At 44.4% G+C, this 27,990-nt stretch overlaps 1 protein-coding gene across 2 annotated transcripts in view; it reads right to left on the reverse strand.

Annotated features, from left to right (window-relative positions):
• Positions 1-2,177: 2,177 nt before the first annotated feature.
• Positions 2,178-27,990, reverse strand: part of LOC142768623 (uncharacterized) — a 78,284-nt gene continuing 52,471 nt past the window's right edge. Inside the window, exons 3-6 of one of the 2 annotated variants that reach the window (XM_075870633.1) lie at positions 22,765-22,841; positions 17,352-17,462; positions 6,262-6,372; positions 2,178-2,352 (exon numbers count right to left, since the gene is read on the reverse strand). In XM_075870633.1, the coding sequence (XP_075726748.1) occupies positions 6,305-6,372; positions 17,352-17,462; positions 22,765-22,841 (256 nt within the window). In that variant the 3' untranslated portion in view covers positions 2,178-2,352; positions 6,262-6,304. The remainder of the gene's footprint in view (positions 2,353-6,261; positions 6,373-17,351; positions 17,463-22,764; positions 22,842-27,990) is intronic. The other variant, XM_075870632.1, reaches the window with a different exon arrangement.

Below are 27,990 nucleotides of genomic sequence, written 5' to 3' on the forward strand. Positions count from 1 at the left end.
TGAAATGGAGGCTGTGCGCGGCACGCAGTTTTGTGATATTTAGAAAACGTGATCGCTGCGGTCTAATCTACAGATTTTTGAGCTTGTTTATGAGGTGTAAAAAAGTCGGAGCCAGTTGACTGGCCTTTCATTATTAGTGTTTTTCGGCTAACTACAAATGCAGGCAAAATACAAAAAACTACCACGGGACAAACCCGCTCGCACGCAAGTGCTCACGATGATTCTAGTGTTCCCTATAGCGTTCCGCGTACGAAAAACCATAGCACTCGCCCATTTGTGTTGTCGGGATAGGGCCGCAAAGATGGTAATGGCTTTGCGATGAACACGTTTTGCAATTGGCAAAACAAGTGATAACCACTGTGATCGCTTATCACTCATGAACCAGTTCGAGGGAAGCGTATGGTTTCGTACGCGGAACGTTAGAGAGCACCGGAATCACAGCGCGCGTAGGCGCGCCGGTTGGTTTGTCACGTGGAATTTTTTTCTCGGTATTTCGCGGATGTTCGTAGTTAACAAAAACACTAATATTTACCAGATATAAAGTTCGAAACCGTCGAATTAGACGTTTTACTAACCGATCTACAACTGTTTCGGTGACACTATTATTTCATCTTCATTCCTTCAAAAGTTACCTAATTAAAAGTTTCGATAGAAACAAATGATCCGAACACAAAAAATAGCCTAACTCCAGGCAATGGTAAGCAACATGAATTTAGTCGCGTCGTAATAGCGTGTGTCGGAATATTTTTAAACTCTGGCTAAAGATAGCTGAGGCACCCTGTATATAAATAGCTCGTCGTTAATCGTTGAAGGAGATGCTTTTTTGTGGCTCAGTAGCTAACACCTCGCATTCGCAAATAAGAGGTCGGAAGTCCGATTCCGCGTGCCGGAGTCTTTTTCTGGAATATTTTAGGGGCGAAGTTCCTAAAGGCTTTGGTCTGTCCAACCCTTGTATGTATGTAAGTGTCCGCTTATAGTTCCACATTTGCCAACTGCCCCTTACTTCATTCACGCAAACATTCCACTACGCCACATCGCTGATCCACCACTTAACTGACCATAAACTAATACTGTAGAGAAGTAGCCAATAATAAATGCAAGATGGTCGTGTACTTGTATCCAAGTGCGCGTTAAAGAGCTATAGATTGACCCGCTGTGTCTATTCCTTGTTTGTATGTGGCCATCTATAGTGCGCATGCCCACTACTTCGTCCTTGCAAACATCCCACCACGCCCATTCACCAATTCACCGATTTACTGACCATAGAGCCGTTATTATGTAGGAGAAACGAAAGCAACGTATAGCTACTACTGACGAGCAATAAATGTCCTGTGTAAATATATACATTGTTTGTCGCGTCTTTGATGATGTAGTGGACGATATTCACGAATGGTTATCGTTAGAGATGAAACCCTTCAGCGCTTCGCACCACTCATCATCATTCACTGCGTCGATACGCTGTGAATATTTTTCTTTATTGCGCTTTAATATATGTCGATATGTATACATATACGGTGAATGACTGTGACACCGACGCCAGCGGTAAAACCCGGCTGAGAGTTCCCATAAGTAGCTATCGCATTAAAAGCACTGACGAAAGGCGCACGCCAGCCAATGTGAGTCTCAATTCAGAAGGTCAAACAATATAATTTAACTAACCTTCACAGCTACAGAAAACCTCGCGACGCTGATATATGTATACGCTGGGGGTTATCAAAGAAAGAGGAAGTGGCCAAGTACTTTCAACAAAATTTCGCGTTTTGCAAGAGTTAATCAAGTTTATTGTGTCACGGATGGCTTGCTTGCTTCACTGATGCAGGAAACATGCAAAGTTGCAGTGTTGTTTTCTCGAGAACGCGTTGGTAATGACGCCACATCAGCTGAACAAGGGAGATGGACCATCCTTCAGAGGACCTGAACTTTGCTTGGTGGGGCTACATATGGACAACGAGAACTTTTCTTGCGAAGGCAATTGCCTGCTGCACTTTCGACGTCTGGGTGGGTCGTCAAGTTGTATGCGGGCATAGTAATTTTGATTGTCATGGTTTTGTGTTGTTTAACTATTACGTAAAAAGCGACTAACGAAAAAAAAGCTCCTATATCCATACCCTTTCACCTCTTGGCTTGCGGACAATGTTTTGGGAAAACCAAGAGCATGTTTCAAAAATAGTTCCTGGTACAGCGAAAAGTGCATCGTTTATTTTCACATTCGCTGTGCCGTGAAGTCTTAGTTGCAACGTGGGTTGTAGAAAACAGCTGTGTCTCCTTTGCAGGTCTTGTTGAAGTAATCCGTGCAGTTTTGTGTTGGGCCTCTGCGAACTGCGCTGCCTGGTATAAACATTTGGCAAGATGCTAAAACAGAAAAATGCAAGTAAATTGAAGGTTAGCGTTCATATGTTGCTTCTTATACTAAAGTACATTAGGGCTAATTCTTATTTCTTTTACAGTGTCGCGTTTAAATAGACGTGACGCAAGAACGAGTATAAAAGCTTCACTCTAGCAGAGCATGCCTAAAGCCACCAATATTCCACACTTCGTAATGCTTCAATGCTAATAAGTAAACTGCCTGAGTTACTACTCGTTTACACTTTCATCCGAAATCACACTGCGAGACTGCTGCTACCATCGAAGCATACGTCGTGACTGCATGAATTAAACAACAATTTTCTGATTTCCGCCGCGAGACGTTGGCATTCGAATCACGCGACTGTGGAGTTGTGTATTCGCAAAGAATGCGCTTCTTTTTTTATATAGACAATACTTATATACTTAAGTTTATTGCTCAATATATGCGGCTCTGATGCCAGTGTGAAAAAACTATTGCCCAAATATTCTGGCCAAGCGCAAACACAAGCCAGGAAAGTTCACGCTCTTGTGCAAACAGCCCTTGTAAATAAAATTGTTTTACTAACGGCGTTGACCATGAATTAAATGCACCGCATCGCGCGCTTTTTGGTAGTAGACGAACAATTTGAGAAATCATTATCAAACAGTAATATCACATGGTCAAAGCTTGAACGCGTCGGACGCAAAATGAGTTTTCTGGTGCTTAGCACAAATTATTGGATCCTACACTAAATAGACAAAAGTACAGTCGCTTTCAGAGTATTGTTTTGCTATTAGCATGAACTAGCAGTCGCATTCACAATTCTTACAGGATTGTTCATCTTTGGGAAGGTCATCTAGGTTCGCAAAAGATGGCTGAAGCATGATTCGAGATGCTGCACTGGCGGGCATTTGATAAAAACATCGTCATTATTATATGATTGTAGGACGTTTGAAAAGATTGCCCTCATACGAAACTTTCATCCTTCCTCACGCAAAGAAGTCATGTATGCAAAGAAGTCCTAGTCATGTACACCAAGAAATGTGCCGGTTCTGACTGCAAACCGAATTCCTTTCTTGTCAGATACTCCGCATGGACAGCCTGTTACCTCACTGTAATATTCCAGAAATCCCTTGACTGTGGTGAAGTACCATCTTCATGGAAAACAGAGAAAGTTTTGCCTTTGTATAAATCTGGTGATAAACAACTCTTATCTAATTACAGGCCAATATCTCTTACACCGCAGTCATGCAAGATATTGGCACACATTATTGCTAGCATATCATTGAATTCCTCGACTCCAATGAAATTCTAACGTCTGCTCAGCACGGTTTCCGTCGTGGCTACAGCACGGTTACACAATTAGTCGATTTTGTTCATGACGTCGCCTTTAACCTAGACATAGGAAATCAAATAGATGCCACTTTCATTGACTTCTCTAAAGCTTTCGACTCTGTTCTTCATTTTAAGTAGCTAGTGAAATTAGATACCATATTTAATGATTCCCGTCTTGTTTCTTGGATTGCCAGTTTCTTTCATTATTGCTCACAATTTGTTTCCTTCAACTCAGTGGATTTATCCTTTTTGACGTCACGTCAGGTGTGCCTCAGGGATCTGTACTAGGCCCATTATTATTCCTCCTATATAATAATGATTTACCTCACTGCACCTCATCTAAAATAAGACTTTATGCTGATGATTGCGTACTATACGAACCCATTTTTTCTGCGGAAGATCATCACCGTCTTTCGCAATCCCTCATTTCTTTCAGCTCTTGGTATCAAACATGGCAGATGAACGTCAATTGCATTAAAACAGTCGTCATGTCATTTACCAATGCACAGAATCCATTTTTGTTTGATTATTACTTAGATGATATACAACTTAAAAGAGTCTCACAATATGAATATTTGGGTGTGATTCTGACACGAAATCTTTCCAGGACCAACCACATTGAATATATCAGCCTGAAAGCTTTAAAAAAGATTGGTTATTTGCGCCGTACTTTGGCTAAATCTCCCCGTGATACCAAATTACTTCTGCATAAAACGTTGATTCGCCCTATTCTAGAATACGCATCTGTCGTTTGGTACCGTCACAAACAAGGTGACCTAAAAATCATTGATAGCGTTCAACGTAAGGCCATCCGCTTCATATGTCGTAACTACAGCCACAACTTCTCCCCAACACAGGCTCTGCATTCACTGAACAATGTACCATTGCATTGTCGTTATTGCATCGAATCTTTAAAACTATTATATACAGCCATCAACTCCTCTCCTGGCATCTTCGGTGGTAACTACGTCGCATTTATGGAAGAATCTTGCACCCGCAGCTCCCGCACCTTGAACATAAAGCCTTTATTTGCTCGTACTAACACATTCAAATTTACTTTTTTCTCGCGTACTATAGACCTCTGGAATTCCCTACCAGGCAGTATTCGTTCACTATTATTACAAAATTTCATTTATTCCACTATTTGCCATTTAGAAAATAGGTAAAGATCGTGTTTGCAATAACATAGTTATGTTTTCTTATGTAATGCTGTAATGTATTTCAGTTTATTGTTGTTTTAATGTTGTTGCTCTGTTTGTAGTAGCTTTGTATAACTCATCCACTCCTGCTATGGCCCTGTATTGGGGCTGCAGTATATTCAAATAAATAAACTATTTCTTGCGGTGTTAGTGCTATCCTGTCTGAGATACGTCAAATGTGCTGGTTACATGGAAGACACCCCTGTGTTAAAGCGTAATGAGTAAAGTAATTGCGGTATCTGCGATTAATTTACGTTCAATGCTAAACTGTGATGAACAGCACCTTCTTGGAAAGACAGTGGCCCATCTGAGCCGTAACACATGGGTGTCGACTGGTATGACCTGCTTTCGTGGTATTTTGCCGGGTTTACTTATAGTGATGCTTTTGAACGAGTTTAATTGGAGCAGCGCACTCAAAAACATGCAGCATCATCAGTTATATTTCGTGTGTAATACTAGCAGAATCACGTTACAAAGCTTGTTTCTGAAAAACCCCGGCGTCAGTGTCAGTGGGGGTGTCGGTGGCTTTGAGTGAAAAATCGTCGTCTCTATGTGTCCGAAAAATTGAGCATCTTTGCGTGACAGAAAAACTGAGAGAGATGCAACCAAAACGAATAATGAAGAACGCTGGGTCGGCATGGGGATTAAACCCGGGTTTTGTGCGTGGCAAAAGGGTGTTTTGCCACACAGCCACGCCACTTTTTTCTTATATGGTATTGATTACAGTACTCACGTAATACAGACAAAATTTACAATGCCGTCGCGCAAATAAGGGCTCAAGCGTTTATTGGAAACACGCAATGGCCAACCGAGCGTGGGTTCTTGACATCGAGAGTTCTTCACATTGTGCTATACAAAAAAGAAAGTGGTAAAGTCCAACACCTCACCAAAATAGAGTAGGAGTCATTTATGACACAGCCACGTCTCTGCTTGTAAATACCGTGAAAACAGCTTCGCCTGCTTGAAAATGTAGTGAAAGTAACTTTCATGCTGTACAAGCATGCGTGTCCTGTATAAGTCCTTGCCAACACGTCATCAAATATTGCCGTAGTAATGCAAAATACAAACTTGGAATGCCATTGTGCGTCAGAACATGGGATTATTATCACTTCATAGTTTAAAGTCGATCACCCACTACATAAGCTACACACACTACTGCATCCTTATGGTAACGTAGTCGGTGCATAGCAAATTCGACAAAGATTTCATACACTAAGTGTTTGAAGTACGCACTAGAAACACAATACCACTATCACGCTCAACTCGTAAAGGTGAAGCTCAAGGACACCCATTTGTTTTCCTTTCTTGTTGCGGGGCGTAAAATACCAAGTGTTTTACATTTTTACACTGCCAGCTCTAACATTTAGGGAACCGAATTGAAATGGAAGTTCGCATACATACAGATTTTTCCAAACATACGAGATCGAAACTTTTGCATGATCACTTATGGAGAGCGTGCGTCATTCTTGGGGAGCTCCTGATAGGCTATGGTACGGTCGGTAAAGGCAGCCTCTGAAAAATGTGAGGAAATGGTAGGTTAAACTTCGAAAGGCTGAATACCGTTTCAGCAGCAGTCAAAGCGGCGGTTTATTCTAGATTATTAACGCAAGTGTTTCCTGAAAATATAGAAGTTAAAGCTGTGGCATCTACTCATTGTTCTGTCCTTGGGTGACTAGCGCTCATTTCCAATTACAAAGTTCTTGGGACGTCAGAGCACAGCGGACACACTACATCATTGAGGAAAGTGGCCACGCAGGCCATACATTTTCTAAATGAGCTAACAATGCTACCAGAGCTTTTCGTTACTTTCATCGTATCATGCATCTTGCCCCTCCATCAGTCAAATTACTAGCCTAGAAAACCCTAATTTGTCTCAAACTATAATATGCACTAATTATTTTGGGCCCATCACAAAGTGATCTAAGTAAGTTAAATCACGCAGTTAAATTTATCTATTCAGGTTACTCATACCACACCATTTTTACTACCCTTAAAAGTAGGGTTGGTGTGCCTAACCACGACAAACGCCATAAGATATTTAGACTGTACTTGTATCACAAAATATATCGTGTGCTTCATTATACCTGCCGCATTCTACCAGCATATCGTCAATCAGCCCACACAAGTCACCACAAGGCCGTCTTCCCACCTCCTGCTTGCACCACAGCCCCGCATCATTGCTTTTCCGCTTAGAGGGACATGAACAATTTTCCCTCAAAGGTCATCGGTCCTTCCAACACAGATACAGTTAGAAATGTCATATAATCAATGTTTTATTAACTCTATATGTTTTGCCACACCCTCATGTAAAGGGTTCTGTAGATGGCTTTTGAAGTTTACTACATACTTTAATAAATATATACCGATAGCTTGCCATTAACAAGCATAGCAACCTGTGCGTTGTGGTGTTGTGGCTTGCGGGGCGCGCTGCGGAAGGAGAGGCCGCTGGTTTGACGCCTCACGAAGAAACATTTTCTTGACGCTTTTCCTTGCTGTTTGAACCTATATTTTTTACATCAAACCTGTGACAAAAATACGTCAGCGGAGCCATTGTGGACCCCGGCATAAAACACTTTCATGCTAAAATTTTGTGAAGCTGAGCCTTGCCATGCCAAAACTGTTCTATGCACGCTGTATTACGGGGTGAGGGTGGGGGGGGGGGACTGTATTACGCTTAGAGCAGATAAAAGTCACAGAAGGAGTTGCCTAGGAACCTTCCCTTTATCACTTGAGTAACCGCCCTGCTAAGAAATCCAGAGACACTAACACCAGTGTTTTTAGTAGTGAACTTTGCAGGAACGACTACAACTGACTAAGAAAGACTGCTTGGGTTACCTTGTTGAATTTCACGTAAAGCGGGTTTGCAGCGCAATCGTTAAAGTGCTGGAAGTAAAGCAGGTGTCAGCCTCACTTTTAGGCCGGGAGTGTGCTGTATTGCCATAACAACAAATTAACACTGATATCGCTGAGGTGTGTCATTATAGGAAATTTGGTGACAAATGCGTGAGCCAGCCCTCAGTGGCTTAGCATGAAAAAGAAATGACGCTTCTGGATAAGGGTTAACCATCTACTATTGTGCCTTCGTTTTAAATGCGAAGCATTTTTGAAGCAAACTTCGGAGACTTTCAGCGTATTTTTTTATCTATGTCGCTGCTTATGTTTGGGTGCTTTTCTGTCCACCCCCTTAACATGGTGTGAACCAAAATTACCATGGGATGGCAAGATGGTTCGATGAATATGGCTAGTGCGCATGGTGAAGGCATGAACAATGTCAGAATCTCGTCGCGTACGTTGTCAAACACTTTCCGACAGACAGTAACACATACCCACAGGTCAGTAGGGGCCGCTGGGATGCGGGTATGTGCTACAGGTCACACTTCGTATGTACCCAGGAACGACGAGAACACACATGGGCAATTTTAACGCGTGAGCATTAAGCAATACCCGACATCGGTGGCATCGACCCAACGAAGGCATAGAACAAATGTCATTGTTAAGAAAAACCTGACATAGGCAGCGTTGACCCCCCGACGATTGTGAATAATAAATTTTAGGGTCCTAGCAAGAATTAAACTCGAGCATTCTGCGTGGCTGTCAAACATTTTACCACAGAGCTATGCAAGGCCTCGGAAATGCTTTTTAAATGGACTGTAATTTTCAGGAAACGTCAACAGTGGTTGCAGTGCTGCCTACCCAATTATATAAACATCACATATCTACTTCTTTGATATAGCCGTCACGTCGGGTACTTGCCATGCTCTCAAGTTGATTTATGTAGCAGTGTCCAGGCTCACCATCTTCGCGAGCATCAGTGTTTCATATCAGCTTCTGGTGTTGCTAATATGCATTTTCCAGTTGACATCGTTGCGAAAGTGCGAACGACTGGTTATATACACATCGGCAACTCCTAAACGTATGTCTTTGCGTCCAACATTTGTACATATATTTAGAGTCATTTTAACGTGTCGCTCGATCAAAAAAATTATAACATGGTCACCTTTCCTCCGCATGCTTCGCATAACGTCGATTCCAATGTACTTGGGATCTGCTGAATTTTTATCCGACGCTCCCCCAAACTATATCACGTTGCACGTGCCTGCTGTTAAAATATATTACCTGTTCGTCTACATGAGCATGTATCTTCGAAAAATAAATGCAGTTAGTGGACAAAACTGGCGTTGTGACTCTTTGCCTTCCGTCCTTCTCCTTTCGCACGCTTTACTTCCAGCACTTTCATGCCTGCTCTGCAAACCTTTTTAACATAACAACTGGTTCATGGGAGGATTTTTTGCACAAGCACTGACAGTGTAGCTGATTATGGGTGCTGAACTCGCTTCAGCATTTTGTAAACTATCATCATCATGCCGGCCCACGTTTTCTTTGTAATCTTTTGATCGTGTGCTTTGCTGCGGAAACACGTACGACTCGCACGCGGAACCCCGACACATTGGTCCGTTCGGCGTGGAACACAAGAAATAGGACTCAGAGAGAGCACGATTACGCAGAAAGAAAAAAACAGGCACAGAAAAAGATACAAAGACCTATCAGGCAATGATATGGTAGAAGAAAAAAATCGGGAGACACCTAAGCTTCGCCGTTAAGTTGAACGGTAGAGTTATATTCTGTTGCTAGTGCGCACTTCAAACACTTATGGCTCAGCTTGTTCACACTGAGCATTGCGGCCGCCGAAACCGTGTCAAATCCAATTCGGCAGCGGCGAGATCCGCTGAAAGGGCCCTTTTCGTGCTGATCACTCTCAGACCAATTTCTGTGGCCTCTGCAGCCGGTCTGGCTCGCCGCGGACAAATAAGAGCGCTAGCCGAGGAATTTAAAAAAATGGCGGCCAAGTCTGACTTGCTCGTCATGTAACACTCAAGTAACTTGCGCTTAGCTAAAATGCTGATTGAGTTTGTGCCCAACCACCCCATCCTATACAACAAACGCCCCCCCCCCCCCCCCGCCCTCCCCCAACCACAAGGACCGCTTTTTAAAGGATGACTTGTGGAATAAAAAAAAGAAATGAGCTCAGCATTGCTGGTAAGTAGGAGTTGCTGTGCCTATGTTACTTTGCTCGTTAAACTGCCAGCAGCTTGCGATGCAGTTGCTTTTCTAGACAGACTTCAAACGAGCGCTGAAACGCGCACAAAATAAGAATCTAGCTCTTCACGAGCGCACTGAAATTGCGAGCCGCCGACAACATACGGGGAACAGCGCATCCATCCCGTGCTCGCCCTGTAGTGTATTGTTCACTCGGCAGAAGGCACGCTATGGCTATTTGGTAAATTCGGCGGTACGGTTCACGTTCAGTGCGAATGACACTGCGTTTATGTGACAGAATTTTGCTCGCTGGAGAAAGAGCGGATGCCTCTGTGTGAACTAAGGGTTAGGGCGCCTTCACACTTGGCCCCGAAGAGAGCGAAAGCAGCGAAACTCTTCGGAAACTGACTTGTTTCGCCGCCCGAGTGGCTGGAAAATCATGCCGCACGGCCGTCGCACGAAAATCGGTTCGAGACTGATTTTCACACCGAGCGAAAGCGTATCCGGTTTCCGCTTCATGGCTTCGGCAGCGCCAGATCAAACCACGTCATCTAACCAGCCGGCGCGGGATTCAACATGGCGAAAAGGCGTTGGTGGTGGCTCGCATCGGCTCAAATCAGAAACTACTCGTGCAGCACGACCAAGTTTTGTGGCCTCAAGACGGACGCGTTCATCGAGAGCCTGGTTTGGTTAACGATCACCAAGAACTCTGCAATTAGAAGGTGTAGCAGCAGCGAGTCAACATGCCCCAACTTGTCTCACGTTTGTGTACAGACAGTTGAATCCGCCGCCGCAACCGCTGCCAGTGCCTTCGCTCGTGTCATTTTTGCAAGCTTTTTTCCCGAAACAACGCCCTAAAAGGTGCAAGCTGTTGCTTTTCAGTACTTCTTGGGAATAACTACAGTTTAGTACGAAACTTGGTGCTCGGATGCTTGCTCGCGAGCACACCACGCCGCAATGGAACGAGCCACATTTCATACACGCACAATGATATACCAAATACCCAAATCTCCGTCTTCAAGATCCTCCAGAACATCGCAGAGAAGATGCTACTATACTGAGCAGGTTACGTTTGCGTGCCGCAATTACCATCGCGTACGTGTGCCACATAGGAATAGCCGACACTGCAGCATGTAACCATTGCGGCAGGGATGAAACAACTCGGCATGTTCTGTGCGAATGCCCACAGTACTGCTCGCAGAGACAGTCACTCTGCATTGCACTAGACCAACTGGACAGACGTTTTTGAAAGAAAGAATCCTGTGCTACCGACAGGACTTTATGTCGCAGAAGAAGGTTGTAAAGGCACTCCTCTGCTTGCTACCTTCAACCGGTCTCTCCAAACGATTGTGATTTGAACGCCCTGCATACGTGTGCGCGTGTATATTATTTTCGAATTTATTTTATCTCTATCTATCTCTATCCTCTTTCGGTCGTTATTTCTGCACTGTACAGGGTAGCAAACCAGTTCTTCTAGGCTAACTTTCTTTCCTCTCCCTTTTTATAATGTTTTTATTTCTCTCTCTCGCTTTTACAGCGAATGCTGTTATGAGATCAAATCTCGAGTCACGCGCGGCGCCGTATAGTTGTCCGCCACGGCCGCCGCCGCTGCCATCGCCCACACCACCGGTGTCCGTAACCACCATCGCAGAAATGAGAAAAAAGCCTAGTACGTTAGAGTGGGGCTCAAACCCAGGTCCGCGGCGTGCCAGCCCAGTATTCTACTACATAGCCATGCCGGTGCTTGGGACTTGTTCGCAAGCTTGCTTTAGGCAGGCTTGATGTCGTGAAAGGAATAGCGTTAACATGAGTAATAAAGCACTTTAAAACAGCAAAAGACCAACCAGTCGTCACACGATGCGAATAGCGTAATGAGTGGGTTGTCCAATGCTCCAGCGCACTACAAGAGCTTGTTCTTGATCTCCTATTGACAGTGGCTCACACCCACTTCAGGCACAATTTCTTATCGTCGTCAGCCTCTGTGTCAACAATGGACATGAAATTCTTTGCAAGCGTTTAGCGGATACCACACTTCTCAGAAGAATGACGAAAGGTACTATAGCGAATGTCGGCCTACCACCCAGAAATTATTATCATTATTGCCCTAACGGGTACTCGGCTGGTGTGCTTGCAGCAGTTACTCTCTGAAAGGCCACTTTTCTAGCTTTCACTGTGACTGTGCTGCGCCATTCGCGCAGCCCTGGCGTTTTTGTTTTAGTGCTTAGAAATCACGCGAAATTGAATTTATTCTCAAGGTTGCGACGGGCAGCGGCCGCGTCAGGGGCAGAACAAATGTGGACATTTTCAACAGGTGGGGCCTTGGCATTCCGGCTGCTCTGGCGATTTCGTTTTGGCTTTACTTCTCAAGTGTGAATGCGTCCTTATATAGTGTATTGGATAAACTTTTATTAAATCTTTTCCAACTTGCTATGCATCCCCTACGTGGCCTTAAGGGTGTAGTAGCGTGTCTGCCTTTTAGTATTAGGTGACTGACTTTAACCTATGAAGTCATTATGATATCCCGGGTTCTGGAGCCCGATGGCAATGTACGCTTGTAGCACGCGTTTTTACGGCAATATTTGATTCTGTATTGTAAAGCAAGTATACAGGAGGCATGTGTTGGTGAAGTTTACAGGAGGCATGTGTTTGTGATTTATATCTGACTGGTCAAGACTTGTTCTACCTTGTGCATAATATGTGCAGTCGGCAGCGAAAACATTTTTCTTTTGACTACACACCTCCACATTACCTGTACTGACGTGGCTTCATGAAAAAGGTATATACGTGTCCTGGTCTCTAAATTTTAGACTGTGCAACGAGCCTCAAACAATCGAGCATTGTTTTGTTCATTGGCGTGATGCGTGTAATTTCTGGGACATTTTCAAGATAAACATAGAAAAACACTTCCTATGACAGCTCATGTTGTTAGGTTGCTACTGTTCAAAAAGACCATCAACAATAATGCGCCATAGGATTTATTTACGTTATTGGGTCTGTAATCATTATGGGGGAGCTGCATGATAGACAGACATGCTGAGCCACCTCGCTCAACAAGGTCTGTTTTTTCGAGAAGAATCGGCCAACATGCGTAGTGCTGTCTAGACTTTCAGCCCAGTTTCAAAGTGGCTTGGACTTCTGGACATGTCTGTTTGTTTACCGAATTTCTGAAGATTCGTTAGACTGTATGAAACTGTGTCTGGCGCTTGTATACATGCATGCGATCAGTATTATGAACGATGAATTTGATAGATATATATATATGTGACAACACTTGATAGCATTAGCCCCGCCGCGGTGGTCTAGTGGCTAATGTACTCGGCTGCTGACCCGCAGGTCGCGGGTTCAAATCCCGGCTGCGGCGGCTGCATTTCCGATGGAGGCGGAAATGTTGTAGGCCCGTGTACTCAGATTTGGGTGCACGTTAAAGAACCCCAGGTGGTCAAAATTTCCGGAGCCCTCCACTACGGCGTCTCTCATAATCATATGGTGGTTTTGGGACGTTAAACCCCACAAATCTATCTATCTATCTATCTATCTATCTATCTATCTATCTATCTATCTATCTATCTATCTATCTATCTATCTATCTATCTATCTATCTATCTATCTATCTATCTATCTATCTATCTATCTATCTATCTATCTATCTATCTATCTATCTATCTATCTATCTATCTATCTATCTATCTATCTATCTATCTATCTATCTATCTATCTATCTATCTATCTATCTATCTATCTATCTATCTGTCTATCTATCTATCTGTCTATCTATCTATCTATCTATCTATCTATCTATCTATCTATCTATCTATCTATCTATCTATCTATCTATCTATCTATCTATCTATCTATCTATCTATCTATCTATCTATCTATCTATCTATCTATCTATCTATCTATCTATCTATCTATCTATCTACCTACCTATCTATCTATCTATCTATCTATCTATCTATCTATCTATCTATCTATCTATCTATCTATCTATCTATCTATCTATCTATCTATCTATCTATCTATCTATCTATCTGTCTGTCTGTCTGTCTGTCTGTCTATCTATCTATCTATCTATCTATCTATCTATCTATCTATCTATCTACGACTTTTATCTCTCCTGGCCGTTTCGTTAATAATATCGATACCAAAATTGGTATGGCATAACATCACTAAATTTGACCATAAGTGACTGGTCATAACACGAAAACCATGACATGTATGTCATTGATGTCATGAACTGGATTTCTTGGCCTTGCTGCTCTTGCAGAGGTTTCATTCAGATAAAAGAGTTTCCTAAATATACACTAGAGCGAACTCTGGCACTAGTGTCCATGGGAGCTGCAATGCACGGCGCTTCAGCGAGCATAAGAATGATGGGTAGTACACGGCTTTGTTTAATCTTCGTAGTTTGAGCTTGAGGTTGAGTTTAGTTTATTTACCACGTACAGTTGTACAGTAAGTGGTTGGGACAGAGGAAAAAAGCTGTATTAAACAGCTTGACAAAGCCCTATATCCCCACGGCAGCTGTGGCAACAAAAAAAGCAAAATCAAATTAAAGACAGGACTGTTTAAACCAGCAATGCATACGCGTTGCATCAGAACAAAAAATTTAAACAAGCTACACTAACCAAAAAAACGTACATGCTATACATCGAAAGAAGTAATAAAAAAAATAATACTACACACAAATTAATAAAGCCTTTTTAAAATAGTAATATTAGAGAACATACGAACATTTTCATAATTAATTCCTAATTTATTAAGTATTTTCGGCAAGCAATAACTCAATGTCTCAAAACCATAATTGGTGCGCGGTCTCGGCACATGCCAATATTCAGAGGTTTAGGCGCGTTGAAGGATTTAATTGCAAGTTAGCTAAACTGCGTATATAGCCGCGACCTTTAATGGTATCAGATCTAAAAAAGACTGCTATGGAATATTCGTAGAGCAGGTTTACTTTGAGTATTTTGAGTTTAGCAAATAATTGTGAAGTATGGGCATTAAAAGGAAGGTTAGCAACAGATCGTAGCGCCTTTTTTGTAATATAATAAGATTACTAATGGATTGCTTTGTTTCATTACCCCAAATTAGGTTGCAGTAACTCAAATGTGATGTAAAGAGCTCATTAACAATCAGAAGTTTATGAGGAACTGGCAATAAACACTGACATTTTCTCAAGACACTAGAGACCTTGCAAAGCTTATTGCATAAAAATTCCGTGTGATAATCCCATTTCATGTGTTGAAGGCAAACAACGCCCAAGACTTCGTGGTGGAAGAAAATTCGATTATGCTGCTATTTAACATGAGATTGTAGGGTTCAGTGGTTTCATTGAGGGGAGATTTGGCACAAAAAAGAACAGCTTTTGTTTTGAGAGAATTTATAAGTAAAGAATTTTCAAGGGTCCAGCTGTATATCTTTCGTAACGTTGAGGTAGCAGTATTTACTAGATGACTAGATGACTAGCAGTTGAGTTAGCAAGGTGTTTTCTCACAAAAGAAGAATTATCAAATCATCAGCGCTTGCGCTTCACTACCTTACATTTTCATGCTTACCATTTCAAACCAGGTCACAACATTCAAAAGCGCTCATTTCCTCCTTCCAAACAAAACTGAAACACAGCAATGAGCGAAGCCACAAGTGCGATACACCACCCCTAAGTACGAATACTACAGGCAAATCCTTGTACTATACCTTTCGTACCCATGGTCGCTGAAGCTTCACAGCGCCAGAGTCCCATCTAGTTATATCAGCAAACTCCATGGTTTACCCGAACTATTGAAAAGCTAATAAGGTATGACATGACTGCATGCCGAACATACGTGAAAGACTCTAACGTGGAAATCATGACACGCATGCCATGTAAGCCACGATCATGGTGCACTCGCGGTGGTTTCGCTAGCTTCACATATACCAAATTTGGTATTACGGGACGCGAACGAATGGCGAAGGTAAATCGCGCGTCCAAGCACGATAATCATGACATGGGTGTGATGTAAAACCTGACTACATGCTACGCTATTAGTGCGCTCGCGGACGTCTCGCTAGCTTCACATATACCAAATTCCGTTTAACGTGATGTGAAGAGACCTCGAAGGTAAATGACACGTCCAAACATGATAATCATTATATCTAGATGATTTACTGCATGATTTACGTCCGCTTCGTAACGTTGTGCTCATTTAAAAAGACATAACTTTCCTCACTCGTGCTTCACGCATCACCGATTCCCACTGTGCTCGGGATCTGCATTTTTTCTCTCACTGAGTAAACACTTGTATTAACCACGTGTCTTTATGTTAGCAGATGATTAAAAAACTCTAAGGTAGTGAAGCATGTCCTGAAGTGATGTTTAAGCTCAACTTCTGTGAAAGATTTCTTTAATCAGGCACTAGTGGAACTTAGACTGAAGCAGTGCATGTATGGGAGGGTCTTTCCTCTCGGCTGGTGTTAAAAACTGCGTCAAAATGCAGCTTACGCTATTGTGGTTCTTCTTCTTCATATTCTTTTCTATAGCCAATTTTTAGCTCGCTACGGTATTTAAGTAAGAGTGTTTCAACTACACTAACGCAGTCGGCTATTTGTTGGCCCCACTGTTGCCTCACTGATTTTTAATAGAACGGTTTTGAGCTGTATAGATTTAACCGATTTTCGTGGCGCATATCCGCCTATGAAGGAGCGCGACTACATGAAACACCGTGACGACACCCGACTCCAACAAGCCGAGACCGTATGATGCTTTCTAGCTAAAATTATTTATATAAGTTCGCATTCAAAAAAGAGCAAGCATGGCGCAAGCGAGAAATGTAACTCATCAAGCCATGCGCCGATTGTTGCTGTGTGAGGACGCGACAAGGTAAATCAGTAGTGGTCTTAACTGTGTCATCAGGGGTCTGATCAAGCAGGCATTACAAAACAAAAAAAAAAGGTTGAAGGAAACGAAGTTTTGGTCAACACGTCAGCAGGTGAAATTGGTACTTTTATGGCTTTCAAAATGTACCATAAAAAGAGCAATGCTCCAGTAACGATAAATGTTTATCGCAAAAAGGCCGTCAGTTTGTCGGGATTGTTTAAGTAGTAAGAGAGAACAAATTAACCAAGATTTGCTTTGCGGCTTTACTCAATTTATTAATCTATAGCTCTATAGGTGGTCAATACTTGCTTTTGTATGCGAATTTCGGAATCCCTTGGCTTTTCAAACCACAACAAAACACTCATTAAACAAAAACAGGCGTCGATCGAAAGTCGTTCAAGTGCAGCCGCCATGGTACGAAGAAAACGCCCCGGTATTAGGCTTGGTTGAGTAAAGAGGTGTGTTGTTTTGATACAAAATATTATCAATAATACAGAACACTCTTAGTTGTGCGCAAATCTTAATAGGCATGAATGCACGTGTTCTTGCAAAGAGTTCGCGATAAACTAGACATTTCTGATTTTAAGCAAAAGCTTCGTACCTGTACTTGCGCGGATCCCTTCCAGAGAGTACGTAAAGAACACGCTACAATTTGGTTCGGTATACATGAGCTCCATCGAATCGTGTGGTCCGGATATATAATCAGTCTCATCTGCACACACAAAAAAAATAAATTTCAGAAACTTTTTCAATATCGCATCGTGTCTGATAAAGTACGATAAGAAACTTCTGAAACTTTTCTTCGAGATAGCATCATGGCGGCTACAGTCCGGTATACCTACAGCACTGCACGTTCATGGAGGAAGGAAACAACTGAAGACAAGCCCTGATGTCACTTGTTGTGAGGCCATGGTAAAGGCGCAAGTTGTCCATAATGAATGGGTAAATTTTCCTCTCTCCTTTACGTCCGAATGTGAAGCAGAAGGCGTGACTCTCTCTCCAGCTCGAAAAGCACGTGTGCTATACGGCCGGCCTGTCGTGCAGATTGGAAAGCAACAGAACGGGGCTCGACATGAGCGCGATACCGTTGGCGAAATCATTTAGTTTGAGTATTAAACATCGACTAGCAGCTTGCCTACAAGGAAGCAAGCACAAGAGAACGCGTGGTAGATGCGCTGACTTCGGCGAGTGGCATGCCAATATTTTCATGACATTTATATTCACGAACTGTACACACAAAATGACTGGCCATGCGCTGCCTTCTACGGTTGCATTTCATCTCTCACGTGGCCGTCGTGGTGCCCGGTGACCGTGCTCGTTTCTCACGTGAAAGGTCACCAGCGTTAACATTGTGCGACTGCAGTGACCTTTTGCATGATGCAAGTGACACTCGAACGCGGTAGCTCTAGTGCCGAAAAGGTGAGTGTAGCAAGCCAAACAGAAAATGTGTTGTAGCACGTACATGCAACTGGTTACTGTACACATATTGAACACAAACCTACGTATGTGCTCATGACATCGTCAGCGCAAACATTTCGTCCGTTGTCACAAGCTGGAACACTGCAAAACACTCTGACCTGCAAGGGTTCCGTCGTGGTTCCGTTTTGTCATGGGGCCCGAACGTAGTTTCGCTCTGCACTTCAAGTACTTCACTTACCGCACGGCACATGGATATGTGCCATGTGGTGGGTGATGTACTTGAAGACCACTGCTAGACCAGCAGAAGATCACTGCTAGACCAGCTACATTGCACCAAAACGTAACCATAGCATCGCTGTCATTGTCCCCAGTAGACAAAACCGCCATAATGGCATTTCCTCTACACTTTTCGCGTAGCGTGCCAGCTGGGCGGGCTCTCTCATCTCATTCCTTTCTCTGTGGTGCCGCAAACGACAAATAGGAAGATGTCAAACGACTTTGACGATCAACGTATTTCGTCAAGTACAGTCGCGCAGTAGCGAAAATCAAGAATTATTCTAGAGCTGGGGATGGGGGAAGCTAATTTTACCCTTCTCTTCAAAAATAAAAGAAAATTGCACTCGAGTTTTAATAAAGTTTTTTCTTTTTCTTGTCAACATCGTCAGTCTTTTTACACGACTGGTATTCGTATCCTGCGACACATGCGATGTAGACTTCAGATGCTTCACTACGAAGATAAACCCAACCGACTATCAGAGCTTCATATGATCCGTCCAGACTTCTACCCCTCGACGTTTCAGAAACACCCCTCGGCCATGAACTAACAGTCAGACACCACATCAACACAGACTCTCACACAACACAGTGCCTACACGAATATCCCGTAGCCACAGTAAAATGTCACTTCGTTGCAGATAGCGCTGACCAAGTTCCCCGAAAAGGTGTCATTTCATATCTGCAGAATCCATGCATTTCAGTGGTTGCACTCGTCAAAGAGAAAAGCGGTTTGTGTCGTGCTTAGAAAAAGTGGGTAACGATTTAGAGTACAGGGTACTCTTCTATGGGAGAGCTTAAAGTCGTCCAGTGATTAGAACGTTTTGAAAAAGGTTATCAACAGACGCGCTTTCGTGATGCTTCAGAGTATAGGGTGCACATCGGTTGCCCAGCTTTCTTTGTGCATGTGGAGGAGTAGTCAGACTACTCGCCCAGGTACAGGTGTCCGTCATGTATCCATGTAGGAAGCTGGCCACCCAAGACCCAATATTCTTATGCCATACAGGTTGTAAAAGTTCATTGCCATGCTTTTGCATTTACCCAAGCCCTGACTATTTGCGAATAAATGGTGTACAACAATCCACGAGGTCCTAAATAGATCTACCTTGACTACCTCAACGATGTCACGGTCTTTGTTTGAGATCTCTCAGCATACAACATTTGCTGGCACTACCACCTTGACTGCCATACCTTACCCTCTTTACTGCGTCAGTTGCCCTGCAGGCGTGAGTTTCTATGGCGTATACTACATACGCGAACTTTTCAATCCTCTGCCTTACGCCACAATATTTACCCTGCAAAATACCATCAGTAGGACTGCATATTTTGTGCTGCCAGGAAATCGTACCTTCGACACTTTATGGGGAAGTGTCTAAATCACTCCCCCCTGCCTAGCCTTCGTAAACCATAATTAGTCTTGAACTGTGGAAGGCTGCCGTGGGCAGCTGCATTCCTTATTTTCAGGAGGATATCCTGAGATGACCTAACGTGGTAGAGGAGGACTACAGTGAGTATAATCCCTCGATTTCATGCAGCCTCTTATCCATAAGATGTAGATGAGATTGGCATAAAGGGTGTAATCCCGATGGTTCAGATGATCACGATGACACGTTAAAGGACTGGACTGCTTGCGCACTTCCTGGTAAACTTCGCTTTATTTACACACTGACACTTATTTACAAAAAAGGCAGGGGCGGCCACTAAAGCAATAGCACAGTAAGCACTGGCCTGTATTAATAGTAACATCGGCGTTACTTGCCGAGCCCTTCGTATACTCCACACATCGACACCAACTTTTGGATGCAGTATCAACCTTTTATCAGGGTCTGCGCTAAGCACATCTGTCCCCGCTCCACCATCTCGTTCTCGAGCACCAAGATCTCTTCTCTCCATTTCTCCTCGGTAAATACATCCCGTCTCATTTGAGACAGCCTCGTTTGACGAACCCCTACTCGATGCTCCACGAATGGAGTAAACAACTGCCCTTTCTTCAGAGATGGCTTTCCGCCTCTGCGTTCCCACACTTTGCTATCCTCCGAGCATCGGTTAAGAACTCCGTCATTTCAATGACGTACAGCCTAAATGATACTTTCGTGTGAAAACAAGCCTGTCTAGACGGCCGGTCGGCTGCCTGGCGTTAGTAGACACGACTCTGCCGTATATCCACACGTGTTGTTACAGCATGACGCCACATTGTCTTATCGAGAGCCGCGTCGCGACAGTGACCACTTATGTCTCTGTCCGGCTCACCATGAGAGCACTACGGCCGTGCGGGGGACTTCCCAGCACATGGTGTGGTGAAAAATGTTAACAGGATTCGACGACAAAGACGCGTTTCAAGGAGAACGGCTTAGACCGCGTCTGGGCAGCCTCTTTTCATTAACTTCCCTTTTCGTCGAGCGCCGTCAACCGACTGGCTATCCTTTGCGTGCCCCAAACATAACTGATGGACTAATGGTACTTCTGCCTCTCTCAGCGCACTTGTGTCTCCTTGACTTGGGCTCTCCTGCTCACTAACGCTGATTCGCAATGCAGCCTTCAGAAAAGTCTAGTTGCCTTACATCGTCTCACCGTTCTTTATCGCCTGGTGTACAAAAACGGCACTGTATGGATCTTAAAAGCTGTGTGAGCTTACAATGTGTTCTCAAGTAAGTAGCACCAAAGAACATTGGAATTTTATTTGCTGATGCCCTAACTATCATTGATTTGTTCTAAACCTAGAGGCTTGTATGTTATCTCAAGGAAAAAATGCAAATCAAGCTTTACGTTGAACTACATATGCTTCGAAACTAACCGACTTCTAATTCACTGATGAGAGGACCCGAAATGTAGAGTGCTCAGATATATCTTTTCTTGGAGTGCGTGCAAGGTCGGCTGCGATTAGCCAAGAGCCTTGGCAATAGAGGGAGTGCAATACCCCCATGATATCGCTGATAGTTACCGCTGTCTGTTAGGTGTCAGAGTTTAAGAAAACTCCTTAAGAAGCTGCATTCCCTTTCCTAGAGCACTGCACTCTCACGTCAAACATGGTGTTCAAAGTGCTCACACTACCTTTCTGCTGTGCTCCACTCACTGTTAAGTTGACAAGGATCATTCCCGTGGTGGCGTGTTATCTCTGAAAAGTTGTCATACTCTCTATTTTGCAATATGAAGCAGTCATGGCACCAATTTATTTATTCATTTATGTCATACAAACCGTCTCTCATGGCATTAGAGTGAGGGTAAAGCAAAGACAAATGCAAAGGATACAGAGTGGTAGCCAGTTCTAGCAGGATCAGGTGAATGATTTGTACAATGACCTTTTTGGCAGGTGTGTGTGCTCGTTCGGCCAAAGGATGAAGCTTCCCATTGTGGTGAACGGGTTGTTGACGGAGTCGACCCCTGTCTTTCCTACTATACGGGTCATTGCTTCTCGGGCGCCCATCACTCGGCGCATCGGTGCGGGGCCGCTGATGCCCTACTTTTGCTGTCAATTTTTTTTTTTGGGGGGGGGGAGGGGATTTGCCTTTGTGCAGCCCTTAGTTCTGAGGAGGCGGACTGCCTTCTCTCATTCTATCTTCCATCCGCTACGTTGGTGTAGCGGCTGTGAAGCTAGCTGCTGACCCAAAGGTCGCGGGTTCGATTTCGGCCATGACATCGGCATTTTGATGGAGATGAAATGTTAGAGGCGCGTGCACTCAGTGACGTCAGGGCACGTGAAAAAGACCAGGTGGTCAGGATTTCCGGTAACTTCTATTACGAAGTCCCTCACAATCATATCGTGGTTTTGGGATCTTAAACCCCAAATAATCGTCACGCACAGCATCAACAAAACGCACATAACTACCGTATACACCCTTTCCCCGGGAAAACAAGACGAATAGGATAGTGGCTGCCTCTCTAAAACACAATAGTTCTGATTTATGGCGTAGTGGGTACGCTGAAAGCGCGCTTGTAGTAGCTACCCAGAGTTTAAAAATGGCTCTAGCAAAGCTGCTCTATAGCTTTGCCTGTGTCTATGCAGGGAGTTCCTCGCTGGCCTCGTGGTCTTATTTCTTAGAAGGTGGTCACACCTAAAATGCCCACCTTACATGTTAGGCAACACAACCTTAGCATACGCTAATGTAAACACGTGTTTCGAATGGATTGCACGTGGTACACCGCTTTAATTGATATCACTCATGTAATTATCATACTTGATGTGCCACTTTTTCTCAGGCTATTCAAGTGGCTATTTAAGTGTCAACCTAAAATCACAGTTAACAATTTTTCTCAAGCTACCCACAACGTGTCTCACCGTAGCTAACCCTGTTCCTTAAAAGCACAAAGCAACCCTTCCTTACCTGTGCATGTAATCTCTATAGCGCCTAGGTTTTCTCCTGTGCATTTTTCAAATATTCCATGGCAACGCTCTGATATGCTGAAATGAGCCGTATTAGTGAAAAGTTAAATATAACAGCAATAGAATATCCAAGTATTTACGAGTAAATAATCTTACTTTACTTTGTGTTACACCTAACAATGGCATTCAATGACACGTATTCGTTCAGCCCTGATATACTTTGGAGGGTGTTCCTGCAGTAGTTAGCTCAATACCAAGTGCTCCTAAATTAAACCAGCATGATCCACTTAATACGAGTGTCAAATAATTCTCCGTGGCAATATACACCAGCGTACACGCTGTTATTTTATTTCACAGTGACCTGATTTCACTCACTGCAAGTTTCCCAATTACCAGCGCTCGGCTCAGGTCTTGCCTGCAGCTAGACGGCTTACAGGAAACGTAGCACACTTTTTCCGCTCTTAAAAAGTGGACTCTCAGAGTCACGTTTGATTCTACAAAGAGTAAAAGCTGGTCCGACTGCGTGGTTCGAAAGGGAAGCGTGTGCTTTTCTAAGAAGGGGTCACTTGCACAGCGCAATACTCTAAAAGCGTCGTACACTAACGCCACTAGTTTACTGGAGAGACGGGTGCTGCTTCCAGCCCAATGCACCACCATTTTCGTATAGTAGTTAAACGTTGCTGCCACACCGACGCTGGTTGATTTAACGTAGAAATCATATGGCTGCTTTACTACTTTGAAACCCAAGAAAGTGCGTTACACAGGAACCTAGCGATTTCCGATTTCCGTTCTTACAGTTTCCATTGCTTCAATTACAAGTGCGACAATGAGGCCAGCGTTTGAGTAGAGCGGGTATCTTTGTCCGGTGCTGGTAAAATCTTGCTAGGCCTTTTTACAAGCTCAGTGTGTCAGATGCACCTAAGTTTTTGCCGTGATACACCAACTTCCTGCATAGTATAGTAGTTGAGACGCGCATCGCGTGTAGCGAGTTCTGTCAGGTTGTCCTTATTGGATGTAGTCAGGTAGCAATGATGCGGCATGCCAGCGTAGGGCAGAACCAAAAGTGGCGACATGCGAGGAGCATTCCCTCGCCCAGCGAGTAGTGCCCACTGACTCACCACGCATTAGTCGACCTTGTGTTTTTCAATCACTGGGTAATTTTAGGTGAGCAATATGATTACGTCAAAGCTATTTTTAGTAAGTATTGATATGGTATGAGCAGGGCCATGTTTTGGAGACAAAGGTAGAGGAAGAGAAAGAGACTTGGGTCGGCCTACGTTCGCCATCATTGCCGATTGTAGCCTGATCTCTCCTGTAAATAAACATAATTAAACTCAATCTAAACGTAACAATTTTATAGTGGAGGTACTGTGTACCTAACCAAGCGACATGGTTCTGCAACAACCTGAGCTACACCGAAGGCGCCGCATTTATGGGCTACCCCCGTTACCGCTGGTGGTCGAGATGTTTCACGGTGAAGATGGAACTCTGAACTCCACAGCTGACGACACTGCACCACCAGTTCCAGCGACACCATTACTACCGACCTCAGCCGCGGGGGGTCTTTGGCCGCGTCAGCATCTGATAGAGCCCCGTCCTTTCGGGGGCAAATCTGGCGAAGACGTGGACGAGTGGATCAAACATCAAGCGGGCGAGCAACTACTACGCTCTGGATGCGGCAACGCAGTTGACTAACGTGATGTTCTTCGTGAGAGAGACGGCGCTCACATAGTTTGAGAACCATGAGGACGGCCTCACAACGTGGGAACGCTTCGTGTCTGAAATCAAGGAGTGTTTCGGGGACACCGTGGCAAAGAGGAAGCAAGCCGAACAAACGCTGCTGCAAAGAGCCCAGGTCGCAGGCGAAACGTGCACGATGTACATCGAGGTGATCTTGAAACTATGCAAGACCGCTAACTCTTACATTTCCGAGAAGGACAAAGTCGGTCACCTGTTGAAGGGCATCGCAGAGGATGTTGATCACTTTCTTATCGGCAAAGACAGCATTGGTACAGTAGCCGATGTCATACGGCACTGTCGCCCATTTGAAACGCTGAAGATGAGGCGCATTGCTCCTAAATTTGGTTGATTAACTAATGTAACCACGGTAATGAGTGTTGATAACTACGCGCCTTCTGATCTTGCGTCTACAATACGTGAGATCGTGCGGTAAGATTCCAGTCGAAACACTCGCGCGACGCCTTGCGAAGCTACACCCTTGCTGGTTTCAGACCAGCTTCAGCATCCTGTCTTCATTGCAGCAGCAGGCATCGAGGAGTATGACTACGTTTCTGGCGAGGCCGCAGCGCAGTCACTACCAAAACACCAGGCACCAGCGCCGCTTCAGTTACCCTCGGCAGCCGGCCGCGGCCTATCGAAACTCGAACGAATGCGCAAGTGTGTCACCACGCCCTCGCGATGTTCTCGAAATGCATATCGTCAACCTGCTGTGGGCTACAGCTGTGATGCTCCAGGACATATTGCTCGGTTCTTCCGTCGGCAGAGACACATGACATCGATATACGAGCCATCTTCAAGACCTCCTCGCGGTGGCCACAATTATTATGACAATCCTTGGTGGTCCACGTATCGCAATAGCACCCTACGACAAGAGAGCCGGCGTGGAACCTCCCCCGCTTCTCACCGTAGCTTGACAACTCCGCCTGGCCCAACGCATCGCTCTCCATCACCTCTACGGTGGTGGCTGGCACCACCACCACCAGGAAACTAGCCGACGTGGCCGATGGAGGTGAGGTCGCACAACAGGATTCACCTCATATGCCTCCGCCAGTTCCGATGGACAAAAACCACATATGTGTGTCAACAGACGGATAGCGTGCCACGGCTTCAGTGGATACTGGTGCCACAGTTTTTGTTATGAGCAGTTTGTTTAAAGATAGCTTAGGCCGCAAAGTTATGTTTTCTTATCAGGATTTTGGTAGATTTCGTGGCGTTGGCGGGGACATACTTCAACCCGTAGGAATATGTGCCATCAACGTGTTGTTGGCGGAAAAGCATTCCCAACTGAGTTCTTGATTCTGAAATGGTGCACACGGGATGTTATTCTCGGCATTGACTTCCTCCAAGAATGCGGCGCTTTCGTAGAATGCGGTTCGGGTTAAGTTTCTGTTAGCGGTGTTGATGCCCTTCCCGCCCTAGTTGAGCAGCCGTTGCCTCCAGAAGACTTACTGATTGTTTCCAAAGAGCTGACATTACTACCATGGTCTATGAGTTCAGTAGCCGTATCTACTCCAATAGCTGCAGTATTAGTCGGATGCCGTCGTTCAACCTCTCATTGCTCAGGGTACAAATAAAGATGTAAAAGTGCCTCATTCGGTTATTTCAATTACTAATGGCTGCATGTTTTTCTGGACACCTAATTCTTCGTCTGCACCGATTATCCTTGCTCGAGGGATGAAGCTCGCACTGTTTCATGGTGTCACGGAAAATTCTATTGTCGCCATCAACGACGAGGAAAGTCAGAAACGTGTGGGTACCTCTAAACGGTGTACCTTCTATGAGTCTCATATTTTAAGCATGGTTAGCAAGAAGCTACGGTCACATGAACAACAACAATTGGTCCAACTATTGGAACGACATGGGTCAGTGTTTGACTACGGCGAAAAGGGTAACTGTCTTTACCATGCTTTCGACCACAGCATACCATTGACACAGGCTTCGCCCATCCGGTTCGGCAAAAGCCTTACATGGTGTCGTCATGTCATGCGAGCAGAAAGTTATAGCTGAAAAAGTTCAGGAGATGTTGCAGAATGGCGATATTGAAGAGTCCTGTAGCCCGTTGGCAGCACCTGTGATTTCGGTTCGCAAGAAAGACGGTTCCTGGAAGTTTTTTGTTGATTATATACGATTTAATGCCTTCACTAAAAAGGATGCATATGCACTGCCTCGGATGGACGACGTAATTGACTGTCTGAATTCTACTTCACAGTTTTCTTCACTCTATCGACGATCAGGATATTGGCAGATCCCCATGCACCCTGCTGACAAGGAGAAAATGGCATTTGTAACACCAGATGGACTATATCACTTCAGTGTATTGCCATTCGGGCTATGCAATGCCCCCGCAACTTTTGAAAGACTTGTGAACTCGATCCTTCGCGGACTGAAACAGGAGATCTGTTTGTGCTATCTGGACGAGGCGTCATCTTTGGCCGCACATTCGATTAAGATAACGTTCCTTTGAGCCTCGTTCTGGACTGTGTGGGAATGGCTGGTTTGGTCTTGAGCTTCAAGAAGTGTCAATTTGGTTAACCGCACGCCTTTGTCCCTGGCCATTTAGTAGACAAAGATGGGATCAGGCTTGACCCCCGGAAAATTGAAGCGGTCAGCGCCTCTAAGCCACCAAAGTCTGTAAAAGATTTTCGCAGCTTTCTCGTGTTGTGTTTTTATTTTCAACGCTTTGTGCCTAAATTTGCGGACATCGAGTACCCATTGACTAGTCTCTTGCGAAAGCACAGTGCATTCTAGTGGACATCTGAATGTGATGCTGCGTCCTGTCAACTCAAACTGCTGACATCACAGCCGATTCTCCGTTATTTTAACCCTTCTGCTCCTACGGAAGTACACAGTGACGCAAGCGGTATTGGCGTCGGAGGCGTTCTTGTTCAGCGACATAATGACAGAGAGCATATCATTGCTTTTACTAGTCGTTCCTACAGCAAGGCTGAAAAAAAACTGTGACTGAACTAGAATGCTTGGCAACCGTATTTGCTATTCAGAAGTTTCGTTGTTACTTGTATGGGCGTCCTTACACGATTGTAACGGACCATCATTCCCTATGCTGGCTCGTTACTCTCCGAGACCCTTCTGGACGCCTTGCACGCTGGGCTCTACGCCTCCAGGAATTTGACTTTAATGTTGCATACAAAAGTGGACGGCATCATACCGACGCCGATTGCCTTTCTAGTCTTCCATTGTCTATGACTGACGACAATACAGACACGTTCGACATCTTACTTGCAACTGTTTCACGCGCATTTCCTGGTGGCACCACGTTCTAGCGGGAACAGCGCAATGACTTGACTTTAGACTCTTTATTCGCCACTGTCAGAAGCCCCAAGGGCAGTGGTTGCTTTTGTCTTCGCGATGGACTGATGTGCAAGGTCCATTTCTCGGCAAATGGTGCGTGGTATTTGCTAGTGGTTCACCACAGCCTGCGATACGAAGTCCTACACTTCATGCATGATGACCCGACGTCTGGCCATCT

Source organism: Rhipicephalus microplus, chromosome 8, assembly GCF_043290135.1.
Source record: "Rhipicephalus microplus isolate Deutch F79 chromosome 8, USDA_Rmic, whole genome shotgun sequence".
Classification (NCBI taxonomy): Eukaryota; Metazoa; Arthropoda; class Arachnida; order Ixodida; family Ixodidae; genus Rhipicephalus; species Rhipicephalus microplus.